The sequence below is a fragment of the Salmo salar genome, chromosome ssa01, assembly GCF_905237065.1.
Source record: "Salmo salar chromosome ssa01, Ssal_v3.1, whole genome shotgun sequence".
NCBI classification, from domain to species: Eukaryota; Metazoa; Chordata; class Actinopteri; order Salmoniformes; family Salmonidae; genus Salmo; species Salmo salar.
Window position 1 is genome coordinate 151,376,525 of NC_059442.1, and position 26,681 is coordinate 151,403,205.

The 26,681-nt window shown below is 42.0% G+C and overlaps 2 protein-coding genes across 7 annotated transcripts in view; one reads left to right on the forward strand and one right to left on the reverse strand.

Annotated features, from left to right (window-relative positions):
- LOC106568380 (unconventional myosin-XVIIIb) overlaps nucleotides 1-20,753 on the forward strand; it is a 60,298-nt gene extending 39,545 nt beyond the window's left edge. For 3 of the 4 annotated variants that reach the window (XM_045692218.1, XM_045692221.1, XM_045692224.1), the window contains 11 exons: nucleotides 6-167; nucleotides 374-487; nucleotides 624-740; nucleotides 846-929; nucleotides 1,079-1,216; nucleotides 1,436-1,621; nucleotides 14,395-14,528; nucleotides 15,912-15,953; nucleotides 18,545-18,727; nucleotides 19,329-20,339; nucleotides 20,443-20,753. In XM_045692218.1, coding sequence (XP_045548174.1) covers nucleotides 6-167; nucleotides 374-487; nucleotides 624-740; nucleotides 846-929; nucleotides 1,079-1,216; nucleotides 1,436-1,621; nucleotides 14,395-14,528; nucleotides 15,912-15,953; nucleotides 18,545-18,727; nucleotides 19,329-20,325 — 2,157 coding nt within the window. In that variant the 3' untranslated portion in view covers nucleotides 20,326-20,339; nucleotides 20,443-20,753. The remainder of the gene's footprint in view (nucleotides 1-5; nucleotides 168-373; nucleotides 488-623; nucleotides 741-845; nucleotides 930-1,078; nucleotides 1,217-1,435; nucleotides 1,622-14,394; nucleotides 14,529-15,911; nucleotides 15,954-18,544; nucleotides 18,728-19,328; nucleotides 20,340-20,442) is intronic. The other variant, XM_045692220.1, reaches the window with a different exon arrangement.
- Nucleotides 20,754-22,543: 1,790 nt separating this feature from the next.
- Nucleotides 22,544-25,694, reverse strand: LOC106592477 (nucleoplasmin). Of its 3 annotated transcripts, XM_014183831.2 has the most exons (10): nucleotides 25,541-25,694; nucleotides 25,329-25,389; nucleotides 25,141-25,223; nucleotides 24,802-24,918; nucleotides 24,113-24,206; nucleotides 23,758-23,888; nucleotides 23,472-23,497; nucleotides 23,337-23,373; nucleotides 23,123-23,161; nucleotides 22,544-22,825 (listed from the first exon to the last, which is right to left on the reverse strand). In XM_014183831.2, the coding sequence occupies exons 2-9, from the start codon at nucleotides 25,363-25,365 to the stop codon at nucleotides 23,129-23,131; spliced, it is 558 nt and encodes a 185-aa protein (XP_014039306.1). In that variant the 5' UTR covers nucleotides 25,366-25,389; nucleotides 25,541-25,694; the 3' UTR covers nucleotides 22,544-22,825; nucleotides 23,123-23,128. The 3 variants fall into 3 exon arrangements, with proteins under 3 accessions (XP_014039306.1, XP_014039307.1, XP_014039304.1); XM_014183832.2 differs by lacking the exon at nucleotides 22,544-22,825 and having other exon boundaries at nucleotides 22,861-23,161; nucleotides 25,329-25,432; nucleotides 25,541-25,585; XM_014183829.2 differs by lacking the exon at nucleotides 22,544-22,825 and having other exon boundaries at nucleotides 22,866-23,161.
- Between the last annotated feature and the right edge of the window lie 987 nt (nucleotides 25,695-26,681).

The window sequence follows — 26,681 nt, forward strand, 5'->3', positions numbered from 1 at the left end:
GCAAGGTGGGCCACAGGGACTTTGATGTGGAGAAGAGACTGAGGAGAGATCTGAAGAGAACCCATGCCCTGCTGGTTGATGCCCAGCTACTACTGTCTACCATAGACAACCCTGGACACAGCCAGGCTCCTGGCAGCAAGGAACACATAGAGCGTCTGCACTGCCAGGTCCACACACACACCTACACATGCAAACACACACACACCTACACATGCAAACACACACACCTACACATGCAAACACACACACACATACATACTATGATGCTATGAATGTGGATCAAGGCGTGTTTAAACTAACAATTACAACTTATCCCCCCTCTCTCTCTCCCTCTATTGCTCTCTCTGTCTCTCTCCATCTCTTTCTCTGTTAGTTGGAGGAGAGTGAGGCAAGGAGAGTGGAGGTGGAGAGTGTTCAGAAGACTCTGTCCATGGAACTGGAGAATGCTCAGCTAGAACTAGAGAACATCTGCAAACACAAGAGTCTGGTGAGATAGATGGAGGCCTCATACTAAACACTACAAACTGTTACTGTATCATTACACGTCAAAGTGTTCCAATCCTACTGTGAGCACAACAGTCTAGTGGAGAGAGTAGCTTAAAGGTGAGTGTGTTTATGTGTAGGTGGATGAGCAGGTAGCTCAGCTGCAACATGACAAGTCAGATCTGTTGAAGAGACTAGAGGAGGACCAGGAGGACCTTAATGAACTCATGAAGAAACACAAAGCCCTCATTGCACAGGTGTGTATCTCTGCCTCATAGTGGTTTCCAAACCATGTACAAAGACTCTGACAGTTGTGGTTTTCAAATTAAAGATCATTAAAACTTTACCTTTCTCTATCTCAGTCCTCCAGTGATATTTCTCAGATCAGAGAGTTACAGGCTGAACTGGAGGAGGTCAAGAAACAGCGACACACACTCCAGGAAGAGGTAAGGACTGACAGCTGAGTAATGTGGGGGGATGGTGAACTTCACATGCTGTTACTGTGGATACAAGACACTGAATAACCTACTCTGACATTCCTCTTGTCCTTCCGCCCCTCCTCTCCTCCTCCTTTCTCTTCCGCTTCTCCCCCCAGCTCGCAACCAGTATGGCCAGGGTGCAGTTCCTAGAGTCGTCCACCGTGGGGCGTAGTATCGTCAGTATGCAAGAGGCCAGGGTGTGTGACCTGGAGAACAAGCTGGAGTTCCAGAGAGGACAGGTCAAGAGGTTTGAGGTGAGGATGTTAAAATGGACAGTAGGCAATCTAGTTGACATATCTTTACACACTCTTTCTGTCTCTCTCTGTCTCTCTCATATCTCTTTCTTTATCTCAATTCAATTAAATGTAATGGTGCAATATCGGCATAATGTACATATTGCCGAAGCTGAAATTTAGAAATAGTAGATAACGTTTAAATAATGTCTTACAAAAATATCTTCTGTCTCTCTGTAGGTGTTGGTGCTGCGTCTGAGGGATAGTGTGGTGCGTCTGGGAGAGGAGCTGGAGCAGAGTGCCCAGACAGAGGTCAGAGAGAGAGAGAACAGTCAGTACTACCAGCAACGCCTCCATGACATGAGACACGAGGTTGAAGACCTGTCTCAGAGAGAACAGGACAGCAGCCGCAGATGCATGGAGCTGGTAACATACACATTCATACACACTATATACAGTGCCTTCGGAAAGTATTCAGACCCCTTGACTTTTTCCACATTTTGTTAGGTTACAGCCTTATTTTAAAAAGGATTAAATAGTTCCCCCCCCCCCTCAATCTACACACAATACCCCATAATGACAAGCAAAAATAGGTTTTTAGAAGAAAATAAATTAAAAACTGAGATATGACATTTACAAAAGTATTCAGACCCTTTACTCAGTACTTTGTTGAAGCATCTTTGGCAGCAATTACAGGCTCGAGTCTTCTCGGGTATGACGCTACAAGCTTGGCACACCTGTATTTGGGGAGTTTCTCCCATTCTTCTCTGCAGTACCTCTCAAGCTCTGTCAGGTTGGAAGGGGAGCATTGCTGCACAGCTATTTCCAGGTCTCTCCAGAGATGTTCGATCAGGTTCAAGTCCGGGCTCTGGCTGGGCCACTCAAGGATATTTAGAGACTTGTCCTGAACCCACTCCTGTGTTGTCTTGGCTGTGTGTTTAGGGATGTTGTCCTGTTGGAAGGTGAACCTTCGCCCCAATCTGAGGTCCTGAGAGCTCTGGAGCAGATTTTCATCAAGGATCTCTCTGTATTTTGCTTCATTCATCTTTCCCTCAATCCTGACTAGTCTCCCAGTCTTTGCCAGTGAAAAACACCCCCACAGCATGATGCTTCCACCACCATGCTTCACTGTAGGGATGGTGCCAGATTTCCTCCAGATGTGACGCTTGGTATTCAGGCCAAAGAGTTTAATCTTGGTTTCATCAGACCAGAGAATCTTGTTTCTCATGGTCTGAGAGTCTTTATGTGCCTTTGGGCAAACTCCAAGTGGGCTGTTATGTGCCTTTTACTGAGGAGTGGCTTCCGTCTGGCCACTTTACCATAAAGGCCTGATTGGTGGAGTGATGCAGAGATGGTTGTCCTTCTGGAAGGTTATTTTTTGGTACCCTTCCCCAGATCTGTGCCTCGACACAATCCTGTCTCGAAGCTCTACTTACAATTCCTTCGACCTCATGGCTTTGTTTTTGCTCTGACATGCTCTGTCAACTTTGGGACCTTTTATACAGACAGGTGTGTGCCTTTCCAAATCATGTCCAATCAATTGAATTTACAACAGATGGACTCCAATCAAGTTGTAGAAACATCTCAAGGATGATCAATGGAAACAGGATGCACAGAAGTTCTATTTCGAGTCTCATAGCAAAGGGTCTGAATACTTATGTAAATAAGGTATTTCTGTTTTTATTTTTAATACATTAGCAAAAAATTCTAAACCTGTTTTTGCCTTGACATTATGGCTGTAACGTAATGTAACAAAATGTGGAAAGGTCAAGGGGTGTGAATAATTTCCGAAGGCACTGTACATACATACATTGAGTATACCAAATATTCGGAATACCCCCTCCTTTTACCCTCAGAACAGCCTCAATTTGTTGGGGCATGAACTCTACTAGGTGTTGAAAGCGTTCCACAGGGATGCTGGCCCATGTTGACTCCACAGTTGTGTCAAGTTGTCTGGATGTCCCTTGGGTAGTGGACCATTCTTGATACACACTGGAAACTGTTGAGCGTGACACATTCAAACCGGGGTGTCCTACCACCTACTACCATACCCCGTTCAAAGGCACTTACATCTTTTGTCTTGCCCTTTCACCCTCTGAATGGCACACATACACACTTCTACACTGGTTGAAGTGGATTTAATGTAAATGTAAATTTAACAGGTGACATCAATACGGGATCATAGCTTTCACCTGGATTCACCTGGTCACATGGTCAGTCTATGTCATGGAAAGAGTTCCTAATGTTCTGTACAATCAGTGTATCCACACAGACATATATAGCCTACACACACACAAACACACATGGATAGATGCCCTTTAACAACCTAACGACCAACAGCGCAGACAGGCACAGCTCTCAGTGAGATACCCACTGTCTCCCCTGCATTCTCTCTCTCTCTGGCTGGCTGTGATTAATCCTCATTGTCTTCTCAAGGTTATGGATACACACGTTCACCCCATCCCATTCCACATGTCTCTATGACAACCACTAACCACCCCTCCACAGTCAATAACCTGGAGAGCCAATGAGGGCGTGTGTTTGTGTGTCTTCATGCCATATGAGAACTAGTGTGTATGTCATACATTTGAGTGAGTGAGCTAGTGTGTGTGCAACAATGTCTTTGGTGTGTGTTGTGAGAGAGAGAGGGAGATTACAGGGAAAATAAATAATAGATAAATCACTCTCTTCTTTCTGTCTCTGTATGAATATGGAAGAATGCTCCTCGAGATACACACACACACACACACACACACACACACACACACACACACACATACTCTACGGGAAGACCAAGGACCCACGTGTGTGTGTGTGTGTGTGTTGGTCAGTGCAACAATATAAGATGGATGATGCAATAAGGAATAGACTGGGCATGATTATAAGACTCCATCCATTCTGGCCTGTATTGAATAGCATGGAAAAACGTACAGTTGGCCTGTATTGAATAACATGGATAAACGGACAGTTGGCCTGTATTGAATAACATGGATAAACGTAGAGTTGGCCTGTATTGAATAACATGGATAAATGTAGAGTTGGCCTGTATTGAATAGCATGGATAAATGTACAGTTGGCCTGTATTGAATAACATGGATAAATGTACAGTTGGCCTGTATTGAATAACATGGATAAATGTACAGTTGGCAGGTATTGAATAACATGGATAAACGTACAGTTGGCCTGTATTGAATAACATGGATAAACGTACAGTTGGCCTGTATTGAATAACATGGATAAATGTACAGTTGGCAGGTATTGAATAACATGGATAAACGTACAGTTGGCCTGTATTGAATAGAAAGGATAAACGTACAGTTGGCCTGTATTGAATAACATGGATAAACGTACAGTTGGCCTGTATTGAATAACATGGATAAATGTACAGTTGGCAGGTATTGAATAACATGGATAAACGTAGAGTTGGCCTGTATTGAATAGCATGGATAAACGTACAGTTGGCCTGTATTGAATAGCATGGATAAAAGTACAGTTGGGCTGTATTGAATAGGATGGATAAATGTACAGTTGGCAGGTATTGAATAACATGGATAAATGTACAGTTGGCCGGTATTGAATAACATGGATAAATGTACAGTTGGCCTGTATTGAATAACATGGATAAACGTACAGTTGGCCTGTATTGAATAACATGGATAAATGTACAGTTGGCAGGTATTGAATAACATGGATAAACGTACAGTTGGCCTGTATTGAATAACATGGATAAATGTACAGTTGGCAGGTATTGAATAGGATGGATAAACGTACAGTTGGCCTGTATTGAATAACATGGATAAATGTACAGTTGGCAGGTATTGAATAGGATGGATAAACGTACAGTTGGCCTGTATTGAATAGCATGGATAAATGTACAGTTGGCCTGTATTGAATAGGATGGATAAACGTACAGTTGGCCTGTATTGAATAGGATGGATAAATGTACAGTTGGCAGGTATTGAATAGGATGGATAAACGTACAGTTGGCCTGTATTGAATAACATGGATAAACGTACAGTTGGCCTGTATTGAATAACATGGATAAATGTACAGTTGGCCGGTATTGAATAGCATGGATAAACGTACAGTTGGCAGGTATTGAATAGGATGGATAAATGTACAGTTGGCCTGTATTGAATAACATGGATAAATGTACAGCTGGCCTGTATTGAATAGAAATGGATAAACGTACAGTTGGCCTGTATTGAATAGAAAGGATAAATGTACAGTTGGCAGGTATTGAATAGGATGGATAAACGTACAGTTGGCCTGTATTGAATAGCATGGATAAACGTACAGTTGGCCTGTATTGAATAGCACAGTTGGCCTGTATTGAATAACATGGATAAACGTACAGTTGGCCTGTATTGAATAGCACAGTTGGCCGGTATTGAATAGGATGGATAAACGTACAGTTGGCCTGTATTGAATAGAATGGATAAACGTACAGTTGGCCTGTATTGAATAGCAAGGATAAACGTACAGTTGGCCTGTATTGAATAGAAAGGATAAATGTACAGTTGGCCTGTATTGAATAGAAAGGATAAACGTACAGTTGGCCGGTATTGAATAGGATGGATAAATGTACAGTTGGCCTGTATTGAATAGCATGGATAAACGTACAGTTGGCCTGTATTGAATAGCACAGTTGGCCTGTATTGAATAACATGGATAAACGTAAAGTTGGCCTGTATTGAATAGCAAGGATAAACGAACAGTTGGCCTGTATTGAATAACATGGATAAACGTAAAGTTGGCCTGTATTGAATAACATGGATAAACATACAGTTGGCCTGTATAGAATAGCATGGATAAACATACAGTTGGCAGGTATTGAATAGGATGGATAAACGTACAGTTGGCCTGTATTGAATAACATGGATAAACGTACAGTTGGCCTGTATTGAATAACATGGATAAACGTACAGTTGGCAGGTATTGAATAGGATGGATAAACGTACAGTTGGCCTAGGTATTGAATAACATGGATAAACGTACAGTTGGCCTGTATTGAATAGCATGGATAAACGTACAGTTGGCAGGTATTGAATAGGATGGATAAACGTACAGTTGGCCTGTATTGAATAGAAAGGATAAATGTACAGTTGGCCTGTATTGAATAGCATGGATAAACATACAGTTGGCCTGTATTGAATAGAAAGGATAAACGTACAGTTGGCCTGTATTGAATAGCATGGATAAACGTACAGTTGGCCTGTATTGAATAGAAAGGATAAACGTACAGTTGGCCTGTATTGAATAGCATGGATAAACATACAGTTGGCCTGTATTGAATAGAAAGGATAAACGTACAGTTGGCCTGTATTGAATAGAAAGGATAAATGTACAGTTGGCCTGTATTGAATAGAAAGGATAAATGTACAGTTGGCCTGTATTGAATTGAAAGGATAAATGTACAGTTGGCCTGTATTGAATAGCATGGAGAAATGTACAGTTGGCCTGTATTGAATAGCAAGTATAAACATACAGTTGGCCTGTATTGAGTAGAAAGGATAAATGTACAGTTGGCCTGTATTGAATAGAAAGGATAAATGTACAGTTGGCCTGTATTGAATAGCATGGATAAATGTACAGTTGGCCTGTATTGAATAGAATGGATAAATGTACAGTTGGCCTGTATTGAATAACATGGATAAATGTACAGTTGGCATGTATTGGATAGGATGGATAAATGTACAGTTGGCCTGTATTGAATAACATGGATAAATGTACAGTTGGCCTGTATTGAATAGCATGGATAAATGTACAGTTGGCAGGTATTGAATAACATGGATAAATGTACAGTTGGCCTGTATTGAATAACATGGATAAACGTACAGTTGGCCTGTATTGAATAGCAAGTATAAACATACAGTTGGCCTGTATTGAGTAGAAAGGATAAATGTACAGTTGGCCTGTATTGAATAGAAAGGATAAATGTACAGTTGGCCTGTATTGAATAGCATGGATAAATGTACAGTTGGCCTGTATTGAATAGCATGGATAAATGTACAGTTGGCCTGTATTGAATAGCATGGATAAATGTACAGTTGGCCTGTATTGAATAGAAAGGATAAATGTACAGTTGGCCTGTATTGAATAACATGGATAAATGTACAGTTGGCAGGTATTGGATAGGATGGATAAATGTACAGTTGGCCTGTATTGAATAACATGGATAAATGTACAGTTGGCCTGTATTGAATAGCATGGATAAATGTACAGTTGGCAGGTATTGAATAACATGGATAAATGTACAGTTGGCCTGTATTGAATAACATGGATAAACGTACAGTTGGCCTGTATTGAATAGGATGGATAAATGTACAGTTGGCAGGTATTGAATAGGATGGATAAACGTACAGTTGGCCTGTATTGAATAACATGGATAAACGTAGAGTTGGCCTGTATTGAATAACATGGATAAATGTACAGTTGGCAGGTATTGAATAGGATGGATAAACGTACAGTTGGCCTGTATTGAATAGCATTGATAAATGTACAGTTGGCAGGTATTGAATAGGATGGATAAACGTACAGTTGGCAGGTATTGGATAGGATGGATAAATGTACAGTTGGCCTGTATTGAATAACATGGAAAAATGTACAGTTGGCCTGTATTGAATAACATGGATAAACGTACAGTTGGCATGTATTGAATAGAAAGGATAAACGTACAGTTGGCCTGTATTGAATAGGATGGATAAACGTACAGTTGGCCTGTATTGAATAGGATGGATAAACGTACAGTTGGCCTGTATTGAATAGAAAGGATAAACGTACAGTTGGCCTGTATTGAATAGCATGGACAAACATACAGTTGTCCTGTATTGAATAGAAAGGATAAACGTACAGTTGGCCTGTATTGAATAGAAAGGATAAATGTACAGTTGGCCTGTATTGAATAGAAAGGATAAATGTACAGTTGGCCTGTATTGAATTGAAAGGATAAATGTACAGTTGGCCTGTATTGAATAGCATGGAGAAATGTACAGTTGGCCTGTATTGAATAGCAAGTATAAACATACAGTTGGCCTGTATTGAGTAGAAAGGATAAATGTACAGTTGGCCTGTATTGAATAGAAAGGATAAATGTACAGTTGGCCTGTATTGAATAGAAAGGATAAATGTACAGTTGGCCTGTATTGAATAGAAAGGATAAATGTACAGTTGGCCTGTATTGAATAACATGGATAAATGTACAGTTGGCCTGTATTGAATAGCATGGATAAATGTACAGTTGGCAGGTATTGAATAACATGGATAAATGTACAGTTGGCCTGTATTGAATAACATGAAAAAACGTACAGTTGGCCTGTATTGAATAGCATGGAGAAATGTACAGTTGGCCTGTATTGAATAGCAAGTATAAACATACAGTTGGCCTGTATTGAGTAGAAAGGATAAATGTACAGTTGGCCTGTATTGAATAGAAAGGATAAATGTACAGTTGGCCTGTATTGAATAGCATGGATAAATGTACAGTTGGCCTGTATTGAATAGAAAGGATAAATGTACAGTTGGCCTGTATTGAATAGCATGGATAAATGTACAGTTGGCCTGTATTGAATAGAAAGGATAAATGTACAGTTGGCCTGTATTGAATAACATGGATAAATGTACAGTTGGCAGGTATTGGATAGCATGGATAAATGTACAGTTGGCCTGTATTGAATAGGATGGATAAATGTACAGTTGGCCTGTATTGAATAGCATGGATAAATGTACAGTTGGCCGGTATTGAATAACATGGATAAATGTACAGTTGGCCTGTATTGAATAACATGGATAAACGTACAGTTGGCCTGTATTGAATAGGATGGATAAATGTACAGTTGGCCTGTATTGAATAACATGGATAAATGTACAGTTGGCCTGTATTGAATAACATGGATAAACGTACAGTTGGCCTGTATTGAATAGCATGGATAAATGTACAGTTGGCAGGTATTGAATAGGATGGATAAACGTACAGTTGGCCTGTATTGAATAGCATGGATAAATGTACAGTTGGCAGGTATTGAATAGGATGGATAAACGTACAGTTGGCAGGTATTGGATAGGATGGATAAATGTACAGTTGGCAGGTATTGAATAGGAAGGATAAATGTACAGTTGGCCTGTATTGGATAGGATGGATAAATGTACAGTTGGCAGGTATTGAATAGCATGGATAAATGTACAGTTGGCCTGTATTGAATAACATGGATAAACGTAGAGTTGGCCTGTATTGAATAACATGGATAAATGTACAGTTGGCAGGTATTGAATAGGATGGATAAACGTACAGTTGGCCTGTATTGAATAGCATGGATAAATGTACAGTTGGCCGGTATTGAATAGCATGGATAAAAGTACAGTTGGAAGGTATTGAATAGAATGGATAAACGTACAGTTGGCCGGTATTGAATAACATGGATAAATGTACAGTTGGCCTGTATTGGATAGGATGGATAAACGTACAGTTGGCAGGTATTGGATAGGATGGATAAATGTACAGTTGGCCTGTATTGAATAACATGGATAAATGTACAGTTGGCCTGTATTGAATAACATGGATAAAAGTACAGTTGGAAGGTATTGAATAGAAAGGATAAACGTACAGTTGGCCTGTATTGAATAGCATGGATAAACGTACAGTTGGCAGGTATTCAATAGGATGGATAAACGTACAGTTGGCCTGTACTGAATAGGATGGATAAACGTACAGTTGGCCTGTATTGAATAACATGGATAAATGTACAGTTGGCAGGTATTGAATAGGATGGATAAATGTACAGTTGGCAGGTATTGAATAGGATGGATAAACGTACAGTTGGCCTGTATTGAATAGAAAGGATAAACGTACAGTTGGCAAGTATTGAATAGGATGGATAAACGTACAGTTGGCCTGTATTGAATAGAAAGGATAAACGTACAGTTGGCCTGTATTGAATAGCATGGATAAACGTACAGTTGGCAGGTATTGAATAGGATGGATAAACGTACAGTTGGCCTGTATTGAATAACATGGATAAATGTACAGTTGGCAGGTATTGAATAGGATGGATAAATGTACAGTTGGCCTGTATTGAATAGGATGGATAAACGCACAGTTGGCAGGTATTGAATAGGATGGATAAACGCACAGTTGGCAGGTATTGAATAGGATGGATAAACGTACAATTGGCCTGTATTGAATAGGATGGATAAACGTACAGTTGGCCTGTATTGAATAACATGGATAAACGTACAGTTGGCCTGTATTGAATAGGATGGATAAACGTACAGTTGGCAGGTATTGAATAGGATGGATAAACGTACAGTTGGCCTGTATTGAATAACATGGATAAATGTACAGTTGGCCTGTATTGAATAACATGGATAAACGTACAGTTGGCCTGTATTGAATAACATGGATAAATGTACAGTTGGCCTGTATTGAATAACATGGATAAACGTACAGTTGGCCTGTATTGAATAACATGGATAAACGTACAGTTGGCCTGTATTGAATAACATGGATAAACGTACAGTTGGCAGGTATTGAATAGCATGGATAAATGTACAGTTGGCCTGTATTGAATAACATGGATAAACGTACAGTTGGCCTGTATTGAATAACATGGATAAACATACAGTTGGCCTGTATTGAATAGCATGGATAAATGTACAGTTGGCAGGTATTGAATAGAAAGGATAAATGTACAGTTGGCCTGTATTGAATAGAAAGGATAAATGTACAGTTGGCCTGTATTGAATAGAAAGGATAAATGTACAGTTGGCCTGTATTGAATAGCATGGATAAATGTACAGTTGGCATGTATTGAATAGAAAGGATAAATGTACAGTTGGCCTGTATTGAATAGAAAGGATAAACGTACAGGTGGCCTGTATTGAATAACATGGATAAATGTACAGTTGGCCTGTATTGAATAGAAAGGATAAATGTACAGTTGGCAGGTATTGAATAGGATGGATAAATGTACAGTTGGCCTGTATTGAATAACATGGTTTAACGTAGAGTTGGCCTGTATTGAATAACATGGATAAACGTACAGTTGGCCTGTATTGAATAGGATGGATAAACGTACAGTTGGCAGGTATTGAATAACATGGATAAATGTACAGTTGGCAGGTATTGAATAGGATGGATAAACGTACAGTTGTCAGGTATTGGATAGGATGGATAAATGTACAGTTGGCAGGTATTGAATAACACGGATAAATGTACAGTTGGCCTGTATTGAATAACATGGATAAATGTACAGTTGGCCTGTATTGAATAGGATGGATAAACGTACAGTTGGCAGGTATTGGATAGGATGGATAAATGTACAGTTGGCCTGTATTGAATAGGATGGATAAACGTACAGTTGGCAGGTATTGGATAGGATGGATAAATGTACAGTTGGCAGGTATTGAATAACATGGATAATTGTACAGTTGGCCTGTATTGAATAGCATGGATAAATGTACAGTTGGCCTGTATTGAATAACATGGATAAACGTACAATTGGCCTGTATTGAATAGAAAGGATAAATGTACAGTTGGCCTGTATTGAATAGAAAGGATAAATGTACAGTTGGCCTGTATTGAATAGGATGGATAAATGTACAGTTGGCCTGTATTGAATAACATGGATAAATGTACAGTTGGCCTGTATTGAATAACATGGATAAATGTACAGTTGGCCTGTATTGGATAGGATGGATAAACGTACAGTTGGCAGGTATTGGATAGGATGGATAAACGTACAGTTGGCCTGTATTGAATAACATGGATAAATGTACAGTTGGCCTGTATTGAATAGCATGGATAAATGTACAGTTGGCCTGTATTGAATAGAAAGGATAAATGTACAGTTGGCCTGTATTGAATAGAAAGGATAAATGTACAGTTGGCCTGTATTGAATAGGATGGATAAATGTACAGTTGGCCTGTATTGAATAGGATGGATAAACGTACAGTTGGCCTGTATTGAATAGGATGGATAAATGTACAGTTGGCAGGTATTGAATAACATGGATAAATGTACATTTGGCAGGTATTGAATAGGATGGATAAATGTACAGTTGGCCTGTATTGAATAACATGGATAAACGTACAGTTGGCAGGTATTGAATAGCATGGATAAATGTACAGTTGGCCTGTATTGAATAGCATGGATAAATGTACAGTTGGCCTGTATTGAATAAGATGGATAAACGTACAGTTGGCAGGTATTGAATAGGATGGATAAATGTACAGTTGGCCTGTATTGAATAACATGGATAAACGTACAGTTGGCCTGTATTGAATAGGATGGATAAACGTACAGTTGGCAGGTATTGAATAGGATGGATAAATGTACAGTTGGCCTGTATTGAATAACATGGATAAACGTACAGTTGGCCTGTATTGAATAGCATGGATAAATGTACAGTTGGCCTGTATTGAATAACATGGATAAACGTACAGTTGGCCTGTATTGAATAGCATGGACAAATGTACAGTTGGCAGGTATTGAATAACATGGATAAATGTACAGCTGGCCTGTATTGAATAACATGGATAAATGTACAGTTGGCCTGTATTGAATAGAAAGGATAAATGTACAGTTGGCCTGTATTGAATAGAAAGGATAAATGTACAGTTGGCCTGTATTGAATAGGATGGATAAATGTACAGTTGGCCTGTATTGAATAGGATGGATAAACGTACAGTTGGCCTGTATTGAATAGGATGGATAAATGTACAGTTGGCAGGTATTGAATAGCATGGATAAATGTACAGTTGGCCTGTATTGGATAAGATGGATAAACGTACAGTTGGCAGGTATTGAATAGCATGGATAAATGTACAGTTGGCCTGTATTGAATAGCATGGATAAACGTACAGTTGGCCTGTATTGAATAGGATGGATAAACGTACAGTTGGCAGGTATTGAATAGGATGGATAAATGTACAGTTGGCCTGTATTGAATAACATGGATAAACGTACAGTTGGCCTGTATTGAATAAGATGGATAAACGTACAGTTGGCAGGTATTGAATAGGATGGATAAATGTACAGTTGGCCTGTATTGAATAGAAAGGATAAACGTACAGTTGGCCTGTATTGAATAGCATGTATAAATGTACAGTTGGCCTGTATTGAATAACATGGATAAACGTACAGTTGGCCGGTATTGAATAGGATGGATAAACGTACAGTTGGCAGGTATTGAATAGGATGGATAAATGTACAGTTGGCCTGTATTGAATAACATGGATAAACGTACAGTTGGCCTGTATTGAATAGGATGGATAAACGTACAGTTGGCAGGGATTGAATAGGATGGATAAATGTACAGTTGGCCTGTATTGAATAGAAAGGATAAACGTACAGTTGGCCTGTATTGAATAGCATGGATAAATGTACAGTTGGCCTGTATTGAATAACATGGATAAACGTACAGTTGGCAGGTATTGAATAGAAAGGATAAACGTACAGTTGGCCTGTATTGAATAGAAAGGATAAACGTACAGTTGGCCTGTATTGAATAGGAAGGATAAATGTACAGTTGGCAGGTATTGAATAGCATGGATAAACGTACAGTTGGCAGGTATTGAATAACATGGATAAATGTACAGTTGGCCTGTATTGAATAGAAAGGATAAACGTACAGTTGGCCTGTATTGAATAGGATGGATAAACGTACAGTTGGCCTGTATTGAATAGGATGGATAAACGTACAGTTGGCCTGTATTGAAAAGAAAGGATAAACGTACAGTTGGCCTGTATTGAATAGCATGGATAAACGTACAGTTGGCCTGTATTGAATAGAAAGGATAAACGTACAGTTGGCAGGTATTGAATAGGATGGATAAATGTACAGTTGGCCTGTATTGAATAACATGGATAAATGTACAGTTGGCAGGTATTGGATAGGATGGATAAATGTACAGTTGGCAGGTATTGAATAGGATGGATAAATGTACAGTTGGCAGGTATTGAATACGATGGATAAACGTACAGTTGGCCTGTATTGAATAACATGGATAAACGTACAGTTGGCAGGTATTGAATAGGATGGATAAACGCACAGTTGGCCTGTGGCGCACACGTCTTTGGAGTTCCTCTGTGCGGCCACTCCATTCTCTGTCACCTCTCCTATGGACACGTCTCCCTTTTTCTCTCCTTCCCTCTTTCCCCCCCTCTCCCCCTCACTTTCTATCTCTCTCTCTCTGTTCTCAGGAGATGCAAGTGACAGAGCTGAGTGCGATCAGACAGACATTACAAGCTGATCTGGAGACATCCATCCATCGTATCGTTGATCTGCAAGCCGCCCTGGAGGAGTTGGAGTCTAGTGACGAAAGTGATGATGAGAGGTATGAGTGTGTTACTGTGTTTGATGTGTAAGAGAGGTATGAGTGTGTTACTGTGTTTGATGTATAAGAGAGGTATGAGTGTGTTACTGTGTTTGACGTGTAAGAGAGGTATGAGTGTGTTACTGTGTTTGACGTGTAAGAGTGATATGAGTGTGTTACTGTGTTTGACGTGTAAGAGAGGTATGAGTGTGTTACTGTGTTTGACGTGTAAGAGAGGTATGAGTGTGTTACTGTGTTTGATGTGTAAGAGAGGTATGAGTGTGTTACTGTGTTTGACGTGTAAGAGAGGTATGAGTGTGTTACTGTGTTTGACGTGTAAGAGAGGTATGAGTGTGTTACTGTGTTTGACGTGTAAGAGAGGTATGAGTGTGTTACTGTGTTTGACGTGTAAGAGAGGTATGAGTGTGTTACTGTGTTTGATGTGTAAGAGAGGTATGAGTGTGTTAGTGTGTTTGATGTGTAAGAGAGGTATGAGTGTGTTACTGTGTTTGACGTGTAAGAGAGGTATGAGTGTGTTACTGTGTTTGACGTGTAAGAGAGGTATGAGTGTGTTACTGTGTTTGAAATGTAAGAGTGATATGAGTGTGTTACTGTGTTTGATGTGTAAGAGAGGTATGAGTGTGTTACTGTGTTTGACGTGTAAGAGAGGTATGAGTGTGTTACTGTGTTTGACGTGTAAGAGAGGTATGAGTGTGTTACTGTGTTTGAAATGTAAGAGTGATATGAGTGTGTTACTGTGTTTGAAATGTAAGAGTGATATGAGTGTGTTACTGTGTTTGATGTGTAAGAGAGGTATGAGTGTGTTACTGTGTTTGACGTGTAAGAGAGGTATGAGTGTGTTACTGTGTTTGACGTGTAAGAGAGGTATGAGTGTGTTACTGTGTTTGAAATGTAAGAGTGATATGAGTGTGTTACTGTGTTTGATGTGTAGGAGAGGTATGAGTGTGTTACTGTATTTGACGTGTAAGAGAGGTATGAGTGTGTGTGTTACTGTGTTTGATGTGTAAGAGAGGTATGAGTGTGTTACTGTGTTTGATGTGTAAGAGAGGTATGAGTGTGTTACTGTGTTTGATGTATAAGAGAGGTATGAGTGTGTTACTGTGTTTGATGTGTAGGAGAGGTATGAGTGTGTTACTGTATTTGACGTGTAAGAGAGGTATGAGTGTGTGTGTTACTGTGTTTGATGTGTAAGAGAGGTATGAGTGTGTTACTGTGTTTGATGTATAAGAGAGGTATGAGTGTGTTACTGTGTTTGATGTGTGAGAGTGGTATGGGGAGGGTTAAATCAATGGGATGACAGGCACAGTTGTGTCCAGAAGGAAGTTACATCATCACTGCTCTGAACCCACACCCCTGACCTTTCACCCTTCTTCCTGATTCCAGTGTTGCGACGGCTGTGGAATCCTTTGCTAAGAAGAGAGACCTGTAAGAACCCTGGGTCCCAGCATGTGTGCGTGCGTGCAGATGTCTATCCACGCGCGTGTGTGTTTGCGTACTCTGTACTCTGGCCTGCGTTGGCTTGAATCTAGAGTGCTGAGTCTTGGGCTGTTTCAGTTATTAGACCAGTCTGATATCTGATATATACAGTGCCTTGCGAAAGTATTCGGCCCCCTTGAACTTTTCGACCTTTTTCCACATTTCAGGCTTCAAACATAAAGATATAAAACTGTAATTTTTTTGTGAAGAATCAACAACAAGTGGGACACAATCATGAAGTGGAACGAAATTTATTGGATATTTCAAACATTTTTAACAAATAAAAAACTGAAAAATTGGGCGTGCTAAATTATTCAGCCCCTTTACTTTCAGTGCAGCAAACTCTCTCCAGAAGTTCAGTGAGGATCTCTGAATGATCCAATGTTGACCTAAATGACTAATGATGATAAATAGAATCCACCTGTGTGTAATCAAGTCTCCGTATAAATGCACCTGCTCTGTGATAGTCTCAGAGATCCGTTTAAAGCGCAGAGAGCATCATGAAGAACAAGGAGCACACCAGGCAGGTCCGAGATACTGTTGTGGAGAAGTTTAAAGCCGGATTTAGATACAAAAAGATTTCCCAAGCTTTAAACATCCCAAGGAGCACTGTGCAAGCGATAATATTGAAATGGAAGGAGTATCAGACCACTGCAAATCTACGAAGACCCGGCCGTCCCTCTAAACTTTCAGCTCATACAAGGAGAAGACTGATCAGAGATGCAGCCAAGAGGCCCATGATCACTCTGGATGAACTGCAGAGATCTACAGCTGAGGTGGGACTCTGTCCATAGGACAACGATCAGTCGTATACTGCACAAATCTGGCCTTTATGGAAGAGTGGCAAGAAGAAAGCCATTTCTTAAAGATATCCATAAAAAGTGTCGTTTAAAGTTTGCCACTGGCCACCTGGGAGACACACCAAACATGTGGAAGAAGGTGCTCTAGTCAGATGAAACCAAAATCGAACTTTTTGGCAACAATGCAAAACGTTATGTTTGGCGTAAAAGCAACACAGCTCATCACCCTGAACACACCATCCCCACTGTCAAACATGGTGGTGGCAGCATCATGGTTTGGGCCTGCTTTTCTTTAGCAGGGGCAGGGAAGATGGTTAAAATTGATGGGAAGATGGATGGAGCCAAATACAGGACCATTCTGGAAGAAAACCTGATGGAGTCTGCAAAAGACCTGAGACTGGGACGGAGATTTGTCTTCCAACAAGACAATGATCCAAAACATAAAGCAAAATCTACAATGGAATGGTTCACAAATAAACATATCCAGGTGTTAGAATGGCCAAGTCAAAGTCCAGACCTGAATCCAATCGAGAATCTGTGGAAAGAACTGAAAACTGCTGTTCACAAACGCTCTCCATCCAACCTCACTGAGCTCGAGCTGTTTTGCAAGGAGGAATGGGCAAAAATTTCAGTCTCTCGATGTGCAAAACTGATAGAGACATACCCCAAGCGACTTACAGCTGTAATCGCAGCAAAAGGTGGCGCTACAAAGTATTAACTTAAGGGGGCTGAATAATTTTGCACGCCCAATTTTTCAGTTTTTTATTTGTTAAAAAAGTTTGAAATATCCAATACATTTCGTTCCACTTCATGATTGTGTCCCACTTGTTGTTGATTCTTCACAAAAAATTACAGTTTTATATCTTTATGTTTGAAGCCTGAAATGTGGCAAAAGGTCGAAAAGTTCAAGGGGGCCGAATACTTTCGCAAGGCACTGTATATGGTCTCTGGGCTGTTGATGATGTGAACAGACAGACAGTGCATGGCTAAATGCCTGAGCTGTAGTCTGACAGCTACTGTCTACAGACACCCAGTAGCTCCATCTCCCTGTAGGTGGACAAGGTTGAGAGCCACAGAGCTGGAGCAAAGAGACACCTACACAGACACACAGCCCTATGTAAGAGCCACACACACACACGTACACAGACACACAGCCCTTTGTAAGAGACACAATAATCTTTTCTCTGTTCTGAGAGTTCACCAGCTGTGATATTCTTGTGTCTTCCATAAGGCATGGAGTCCCATGCATTGCAGTACAGAAGCCAGTTCTTCTCTCTCTCTCTCTCTCTCTCATTGTATCAATCCCTCTCTCAATCTTTCCTGCTCTATCACTTCTTCCTCCCTCTTTCTCTCTCTGTTCTCTTAAACTTCTATTCCCTGACCAATTACTTTTTCCTTCTTGCTCCCTCCATCTTCCTCTCTCTGATGTCAGATGGGAGAGGTTATAGTTAGTTTGTTTATATACAGTACCAGTATGTGACCTGAGTGTGAATGTCTGATACCTCTGACTGTGTCTCCAATATGATCTGCCACCACCTGCAGTCACACAGCAGGAGAGAGAGGACACAGGGACAGGAAATGTCCTCTGAGGACACTGTGGCTGAACTGCTGTGAGCTGGCCATGGCTTAGAAGTGTTGCATCTCTGGCTGTGTGGAGTCATGTGTGTTCTGTCTCTTGGTATTGTGTTTGTGTGATCTCTGTCGCTCAGTGACACTGTGTGTGTTCCCGCTCTTCCTCAGCGACAGTGTGTCTAGTGTTGGTTCTCAATCTCTGGGCACAGAGGATGTTGGAGAGGGCATCCGTCATTGGCTGGGCGTTCCCCGAGGGGGGGCCAGGCGGGGCTCTCCCTATGGCAGCAGTACCATCAGCAACCAGTCGGGTCGCCAGTCTGTCACCGACACCATGAGCACTTACAGCTTCCGGTGAGTTGTCAGTTCAGTTTGATTCAGAACAGTTCAACTTCAGTAGGTCAATTCAATAGCAACTGCATAGATACTAAGACCTATCAAGCGTTCAATCAGATCAAGCGTTAACCGGCGATAGCCGAGACCCTCATAGCTGATGTTTTGGCGGTGTCAGAGGTGTAACTGCGTTGGTGGTGTCAAATCGGTGAGCAGCTGCTCTTGATCATTGTCAAAAAGCAACGTCCGTCCCACTCATGTTAGAAGTTCAGAAAGAGAAAGTGTAGGTTATACAGAAATAATGACCATGAAACTAAATAATGAGGACTTCCATCATCTTAATTGAGGTGTAGATTACATCTCACATTCCAGTGTTAGAACTTGTAAATAAGGCTGCATGAGATTTCTGTTAATGCGACTTCGTGCAGTCATTGGCAATGTCCACTTTAGGTATAATGCCAGGAGCCGCTTGTGGATTTCACAGCTCTAACGCAGTTTCACATCCGACACCGCCAAAACAACCACTATGTGGATGTTGGCTAGAGCACATCTGATTCAATAGAGCCCTAAAACTGTTTTATATTTCCAATATTTGATTATCCTTTCTCTCCCTCTCACCCAGCTCCTGTGTGGACCCAGATGAGAATGGTTTAGAACCAGGGGGTGTGGTTGGTAATGGGGGTAGTTCACATCTTGGTCGGGCCTCCTCCTCCTCTGCCCTCTCCGAGCTGTTAGAGGGGCTTCGTAAGCGGCGAGGGGGAGCAGAGTCCGGGGAGGGGGATGGCAGTACTATTTCTCTCCCTATCTACCAGACCACTGGGGCCTCAACCCTCCGCCGCAGAGCCTCAGCCCTCTCCCTGGGCCCCGAAGACCTCCAGGAGCCCCGCAGCATCCTCAAACCTCCCTCCCCACTGCTGCCCCGCGCCGCCAGCCTGCGCAACATAGGCGAACCCCAGGCGTCATCTGCAGTTTCCAGGGACTCCGGAGCCAAACGCTACAACTCCTCCGATTCTCTCTCCTCCCTCCCCTCTCTCCCCCTCCTCTCCTCCCTCACTTCCCCCACTGCCCCCCGCCGTCGCCCCCCCACTATCTCCATCCCAGAGGAAGACGGTGAAGAACCAATTAGATCCCTGCGCTCACCCCAGCGCTCCCCCCAGCCAATGAGACGTAGGCTGCTGGAGAGCGTCGTCAGCGAGGGCGGTGGGGAGGGCTGTCTGGGGTCGGAACCCATGGTGTTCCAGAACCGCCGCCTCATAAACGATGGTAACCGTGACGACGCGGCCTCTGACATTCTGCCGGCCATCCGAAGGGCCCAGTCCACCAGCAGCCTGGCCAGTTCAGTCAGAGGGGGTCGGAGGGCACTCAGCGTCCACTTTGGGGAGCTGCCCCCCTCCACACGCAGCAGGAAGGGCTCCGACTCCAGCTCCACCAGCTCAGGGTCTGGGGGGAGCTCCCAGGGAGGAGGGGTCAGGCGTAGTGGAGGTGGGGGGCCGCAGGGAGAAAGGCTGGATGCGGAGGGCAGCGAGGGGGGAGACGTTGCTTCTGTCATGAAGAAATACCTGAGGAAGAGTGAGGACATGAGGAAGAGTGAGGGCATGAGGAAGAGTGAGGTTGACTAAAAGGAGAGACTGAGGTGAGATGTAGCATAGAGAGAGACACACACACTAAGGCAGTCAAGACTACAACATCTGATGCATGCTAATGCCTTCCTCTCTTCTACTCTGTCCTCTCCCCAGCCTGCATGTGTGTGTGTGAGAAAGAATAAACTGAAGCAACTCCCAGAGACCCCTATGCAAGCTGCAAGGAGCCACACTCAAGCCAAAGAAGATATCTACAAACTCGTGTCAAAAAATCTATGAAGATAGTTACACACTTAAGGTAAAGATGCGCTGAAGATATAAACACATTGAAGCCAAAGAGTCAATTAAGACACACATGCTTGTGTATGGATTGTGCTGTTCATGGAAAAATGTGAGCCCACTGAAGATAAAATATCAGTTAGATTAGAAGCACTGTTTGTACACTAATAAAAATATTCAAATGAAAATGCTTGTGAAACTGTTCTTCCACCAGCTATACACACCCGACTAGAGAAGACAGTTGCTGTTCAGAATGTTTGATAGGGAAATCCTGTTTTAGATTTAACACTGGGGTCTTCTTTGTTTGTCACTAGTTCTAAGGCAGGGGACAACTGGTCCTAGAGTGTCACAGGGTTTATTCCCTAGAATCAGATCACCAGCCTGTGATGTCTCACCTGTCCTCCAGTGCAGTCAGTTCGCTAGAATAAATAAAACGCTGCTTAATGGTTGTGTTATAGGCATGAGGTAGAGGTCAAGGGAAGCATAGAGTCCAGATGTTGATTTGGGACCGGGGTGTCAGACTGCAGTGATGTCTCACTTGTGTCCTCCAACTCAGCCATAACCTTGCTGAGAACTTTACAGTCCAGATGGGTATTAAGGCAGCGGCCAGTGGAATTGTTGACACTAGAGGTGGGGGTCAAGGGATTGATTTGGGATGGTGTCAGTGTGCTGTGTCCCCTGCAGACCCATCTGTTCACAGGAACTTTACAGAATACTACAGTTCAACATCAGTTACGAGGTAGGGACCAAGGTAATTATAGTGGTTGATTTGGGACTAGGCATCAGTCCTGTGTCCCCTCTCGGTCCTCAGTTACATTTCAGATAATTTGTCAGGCCACTAAGTGCTAGTGGTTGATTTGGGAGGTGTCCGTCTACAGTAGATGTCCTCCGGTACCATCTGTTCCTCTGTATCTTAAGCCCAGCTGGAGTTTACGCCCCCAATCAGGGCTACAGTTCAGCTGTAGTTGAACCAGATTATACAGTCTAAAATGAACCCATGTAATCTGCATAAAGCAGAGCACAGCCAGGGTGAACTAGACTTCATGCAATACCATCCTAGATATCAACCACTAACAATATAGTTTGTAGATGGTGAGGAACCAATTCCATTCATACTGAACAAAAATCAAACGCAACAATTTTATATTTGGCTGAGTTACACGTCATAATGTACGGGTGGCAGGTAGCCTAGTGGTTAGAGCATTGGACTAGTAACCAGAAGGCTGCAAGATCGAATCCCTGAGCTGATAAGGTAGAAATCTGTCGTTCTGCCCCTGAACAAGGCAGTTAACCCACTTTTCCTGATTTTAAATAAATTCTTAATTTCCCAATCTATTGATTTCACATGACTGGGCAGGGGTGCAGCCATGGTTGGGCATAGGCCCACCCACTGGTGAGCCAGGCCCTGCCAATCAGAATTTGTTGTTTTGACCACCCACAGAAAGGCCTTTATTACAGAAAGAAATCCTCAGCACCCTCCCACAGTTGAAGGTCCTGGGCTGGTGTGGTTACATGTGGTCTGCGGTTGGACATCCTGGCCGAGATAGTCAGCACCAAGTAAAAACAGAAAATGAACGTTAACAGGTCAAGGAATCAGCCTCAGATTAAACAATCAGGACAATTTCTTCCAGTTAAAAACTATTTAAGGCTTTCCAAGCCAATGGCACAGAGTACATAAGCCTTATTACCAATTTTAGTTCAGACATTTGGAACAGTTAGCAGGGTGAAGTCCTGTGAACTAAGAGTACCAACCACATTAACAGCTCTGGACATTCCTGCAGTCAGTGTGTCAATTGAACACTCCCTCAACTTGGGGATCTTGTGCTGGTGACAAAAGACCACGTCTCCTGTGTAATGATCATGCCATTTAATCAGCTTCTTGATATGCCACACCTGTCAGGTGGATGATTATCTTGTAAAGGAGAAATGCTCACTGACATGGACAAACAAATTTGTACACAGAATAAGCTTTGTGCGTATGTAACATTTCTGGATTATTTTTTATTTCAGCTCATGAAACAAAAAACCCCTTAACTTATCATTTATATTTTGTTCAGTGTAGTTTAATGTACACTGATTAGTACCACAAGGACAAAACTATTTCCTTTAAATGATTTACAAAGCACTGACATGTACAGGATAAACAGCCTTAGATTACATAGTTTGATCCATGCAAGAATCAACAGGTAGATAGAAACCCAACAGTTGATTGACAGAACCTTTGGCCAAACAGAACTGTAACAGGCCCTTTAGCAAGCACCTGAAACACATTAAATGGTTTAGTCATTCAGTACAGACAATCTGCAAATTCAGCGGTCATGTCACACTAGACCCTTCAGGTGCCAAGGGGTTCTTAGTCCCTTTCCCCTAATGGTTTAGTAATCCGGGGGAGGTTAACTCCAAGTCAGCGTTAAAGACTTCATATGCCATTTAACTGACACTTCATCCAACGCGACCTAGTCATGCACATGACAAACGACCCCAGGAATGGCTATGCGCTTACAAAAGATAGTGATTACTCAGGGCTTAGCATTACTCCCCTGAGGTAGTCACTTACCCTGGATCACTTTCCCCTGCCTCTTCCTCTACCCTTTCCCTGAAACACAGAAAGCCATTTTAAACCAGACCAGCAATGATTCCAACAGGAGGCCAGGAGATTGTGCTGCGTCCCAAATGGCACAACATGGGGAACAATTTGGGACAAAGCCAGAGCCTCATGGACCAGGAAAGTAAATCAGGGTATAATATTTAAGGCAGAGTAAATAAAGAACCTTTTTAGGAGGGTTGTTCTCATCATCTGATGCAGGTCTGGAAGGAGAGAGGATGAGTTGGTGGTAAGTGAACAGCAACAATTATATTTCAGTAAATCACATGGATTTTAAAAAGCATTAGGTAATATCACTTACTCATCTGCTTCCTCTGGCTTCTTTCTCTGGAAGAGAGGAAGAACATTAGCCTGGTCCCAGATCTGTGTGCTTTACCAATACCATCTCATTGTTAAGCAAAGTTTGGATTTGACAACTGACAAGGAGTAAGAATAACTTGTATATAGATTAGAGCAAACTAGGGTCCGTGTGAGGTTGGATGTGTGGATTTCATAGTTGTCCATATGCATGTTGAAAATGTGAAAACTGAACTAGAAAATCATTCAAAAATAAACATGTTGGAGTTTAATATAAAACAGGTCCCTACTTTCCCTGCAACATTTGCATTCTTGGCAGTTTCTTTCTTAGCAGGCTTCACAGGAGACTCAATATCTTCCTCCTCCTCCTCTTCCTCCATCTCCTCATCACCACTATCCATTCCTGAGAAGTCATCCTCCACTGAGAAGCAACAGGAGTTAAATGAGTGTCACATTAGAAAGGCCTGTAGTTTATGGATGTCCAACCTTTTACATTATGCAATATTCTGCTCCAACACATCCAATTCCACTGACCAGCTGCTCCTCAGGACTTTGATTAGCTGAATGACATTACAGTAAGGCTAGGGCCACTTGTTTTATTTACAGTTAACCACCATCATCCCTGCTCCCTAAACCCCTACTTACAGGCCACGTGTTCCCCACAGATGTAGACCGGTCCAGCGCCACTCTTCAGCTGGAAGGTTACAGGAGGGTGCAGGTCTATCCCAGACAGATTCACCTGGAGAGATCAATTCACAGAATCAGGACAATCAGTGCTGCTATTCAAACTGACAGAACCGGGCACCCAGCTAGGATAGGCCTATAACCACTGGTGTTTACTCCCCTAGGCCCATTCCTCAACATTAGATGATTTGGGTTAACCTTCATTAGCCAGGTAGGTCTAGGTCATTGGGAAGACTACTTCAAACCAGCCTGGTTGGCCAAGACCTACATGAGTTCAGTTCTGATAACTGGTCACAGGATTTACTAGCAACATTGAGTCGCCACATGTCCTGTACAACAACTGCAATACTTCCACAGGGCGCTGAAATACACACTTTAAATACACAGAATACAACCAAACATTATCATTTGTGTTCCTCAACTCAACGCAGATGTGCCAATGTATTCGGTCAGGGCTATCCAGGATCCAGCAGCTGTACAGGACAAACTTAGATACCAGTAATTGTTTTTAATTTACATTTTACCAGAATCAACTAATGGCGACTCCGTTGCTAGCAAATCCCACAACAATTTATCAAAACTCACCTCTGCATCGATAGAGAACGCCAAGTAGTCAGGATGCCACATGAAAACAAATTGGGACAACTTGCCGTGGGCATGCCGTTGGCGTGCAGGGTCGCCATGGGTATGCCTTTGCCATTATCTGGTTCTCCGGTAATCAACGCCACGATGTTGAACTCTTCTTTGGCACCTGCGCCCAGACACATCTGCCAGGGACAAGTCAGGCACTTGAAAACGCACTACTGAAGTTACTAAAATTGCGTTCCAGGTTGTTTTAAGGCAATCATGTTACCCAAATTAACACTTCAAATGTCATCACGTGATCGTAATATTCTGACCTGGGCAGTACAGTTGCAATAAAGATGACCCATCAGTCCACTTTGGTTGTAAAATAGCTAACATTCTCCAAGGGGAGTACAATGACTTACAGTTCTCAGTGCGAGTTGATGTTGGTGGTTTGTGTCATCTGTTTTGAATGTTTCCTCTTTCTTTGACTCGCTGAGTTCACAACCTACAAAACACAGAATAAAGATATGCCTACAGATTTAGTCCAGCGGTTGTGGAATCTACCTTTTTTGGGCACTATGGGAACAGTTTCTAGCCAAACATAACCTACCCCACAGTGTTGACAGTGGCTTTTCCGGTTTGTTCATGTTTCACAAATTTGAGATCAGGTTCTGGGAAAAACACAAGGGACGTATCAGCACATTGAATGTGCAACTATTGGAGTAAATGGAAGGAAAAGTAGCTATATTTTAGTGTTTCAGGCCTATATTATCAAAACAAAGGAATCTCGGCATCAAAGGCTAGATTTGTTAAAATGCTTACTGAAGGACTGGAACTTCAGACTGGTCCTGGATAGATGGAGAAAGTTAAAAAAAAACTGAACTCACACAACTGGACTATAAAGAAGATGGAAAGACAGGTGATGCCAATTTAGCGGCCAGCGCTGCATCTGATTGGTTCGTTAATGAAGGGCGTGACCCATTCCAGAGCAGAGGTACTGATTGGAGAGGAGTTTATGCCACTCAGGTTTCAGGTTTTTGGATGGAAAACTCTGGTGAGTAGTAGGATAGGAGTTGTGAGTGACTGTGTGTAGGCTACTGTATAATGTAGGCTTATACAGAAGTAGTGAGTGACTGTGTAGTGTACTATGTAGGCTTAGTAAGTGTGGTGTAGGGATGAGTTTTAACGATGATGTTGTTGACAACATAGAATGCAAGCAGTTTGTGGTTGTGTGAGAGCCTCAGTTCTTATATTCTCTTTCTCGCTCTTTGTGTGTGTGTTCTGCAGACGGCTGTGTGATGTATATTTAATGCAACCCTGTGGGCTCGGATCACTGCAGTCGGTGGAGAACAGAGTGGAGAGAACATGAACCGAGCGTGCGACCGCCACAAACCCCTAGGGGGAACACACACTCTCATTTGTGAGAGTAGGGGTGTCCTCACTTAAAACAAATCTTGTTCGACCAATCGATTGCCCAACATTTTAAAACTTGTATTTTTCCATATATCAGGGGCACAACTTTGGTTTTAGAAGTGGGGGGACATACATTATTAGAATTTTTTATTCTCCAGTCAGATAAACACTCCAAACAGCCTACCCAACCTCTCGGAGGCGTCCGCATGGTCCTAAAACACACCGTTGCCTCGTTTTGTTTGACATTCCAATTATAAAACTGGGGGTGACAAATATGCAATTTCAGAATGTGGGGACGATATGATATATAGACACACCCTATGCATTTTACTAAAATAAACTATATATACATTGAGCTTGTCTTTAAGCTCACTGTTTGATTAAATAAGTCACAAATGACTCAAGAGGGAGCCAGAGATCAAGATAACCAGAAGAAAATAAACTTAACCTGTCCTGACCATCCTTCTCCCGCTCCTACTGGCTTTCGCAGATTCTGCCGTTACTCTCCTGAAGTTTCCGGTAATAGGCTACATGAGGAGTCTGCAAACTT

What these genes read in the sequence shown, in the direction of transcription:
- LOC106592477 (XM_014183831.2), bottom strand. Translation starts at nt 25,365, where the DNA reads ATGAACAAACCGGAAAAGCCACTGTCAACACTGTGGG. An exon ending in ATCAACTCGCACTGAGAACT is followed by an intron (nt 24,919 to 25,140) that starts GTAAGTCATTGT and finishes TGTCCCTGGCAG; the next exon opens with ATGTGTCTGGGCGCAGGTGC. An exon ending in CTGTGGGGAACACGTGGCCT is followed by an intron (nt 23,889 to 24,112) that starts GTAAGTAGGGGT and finishes GTTGCTTCTCAG; the next exon opens with TGGAGGATGACTTCTCAGGA.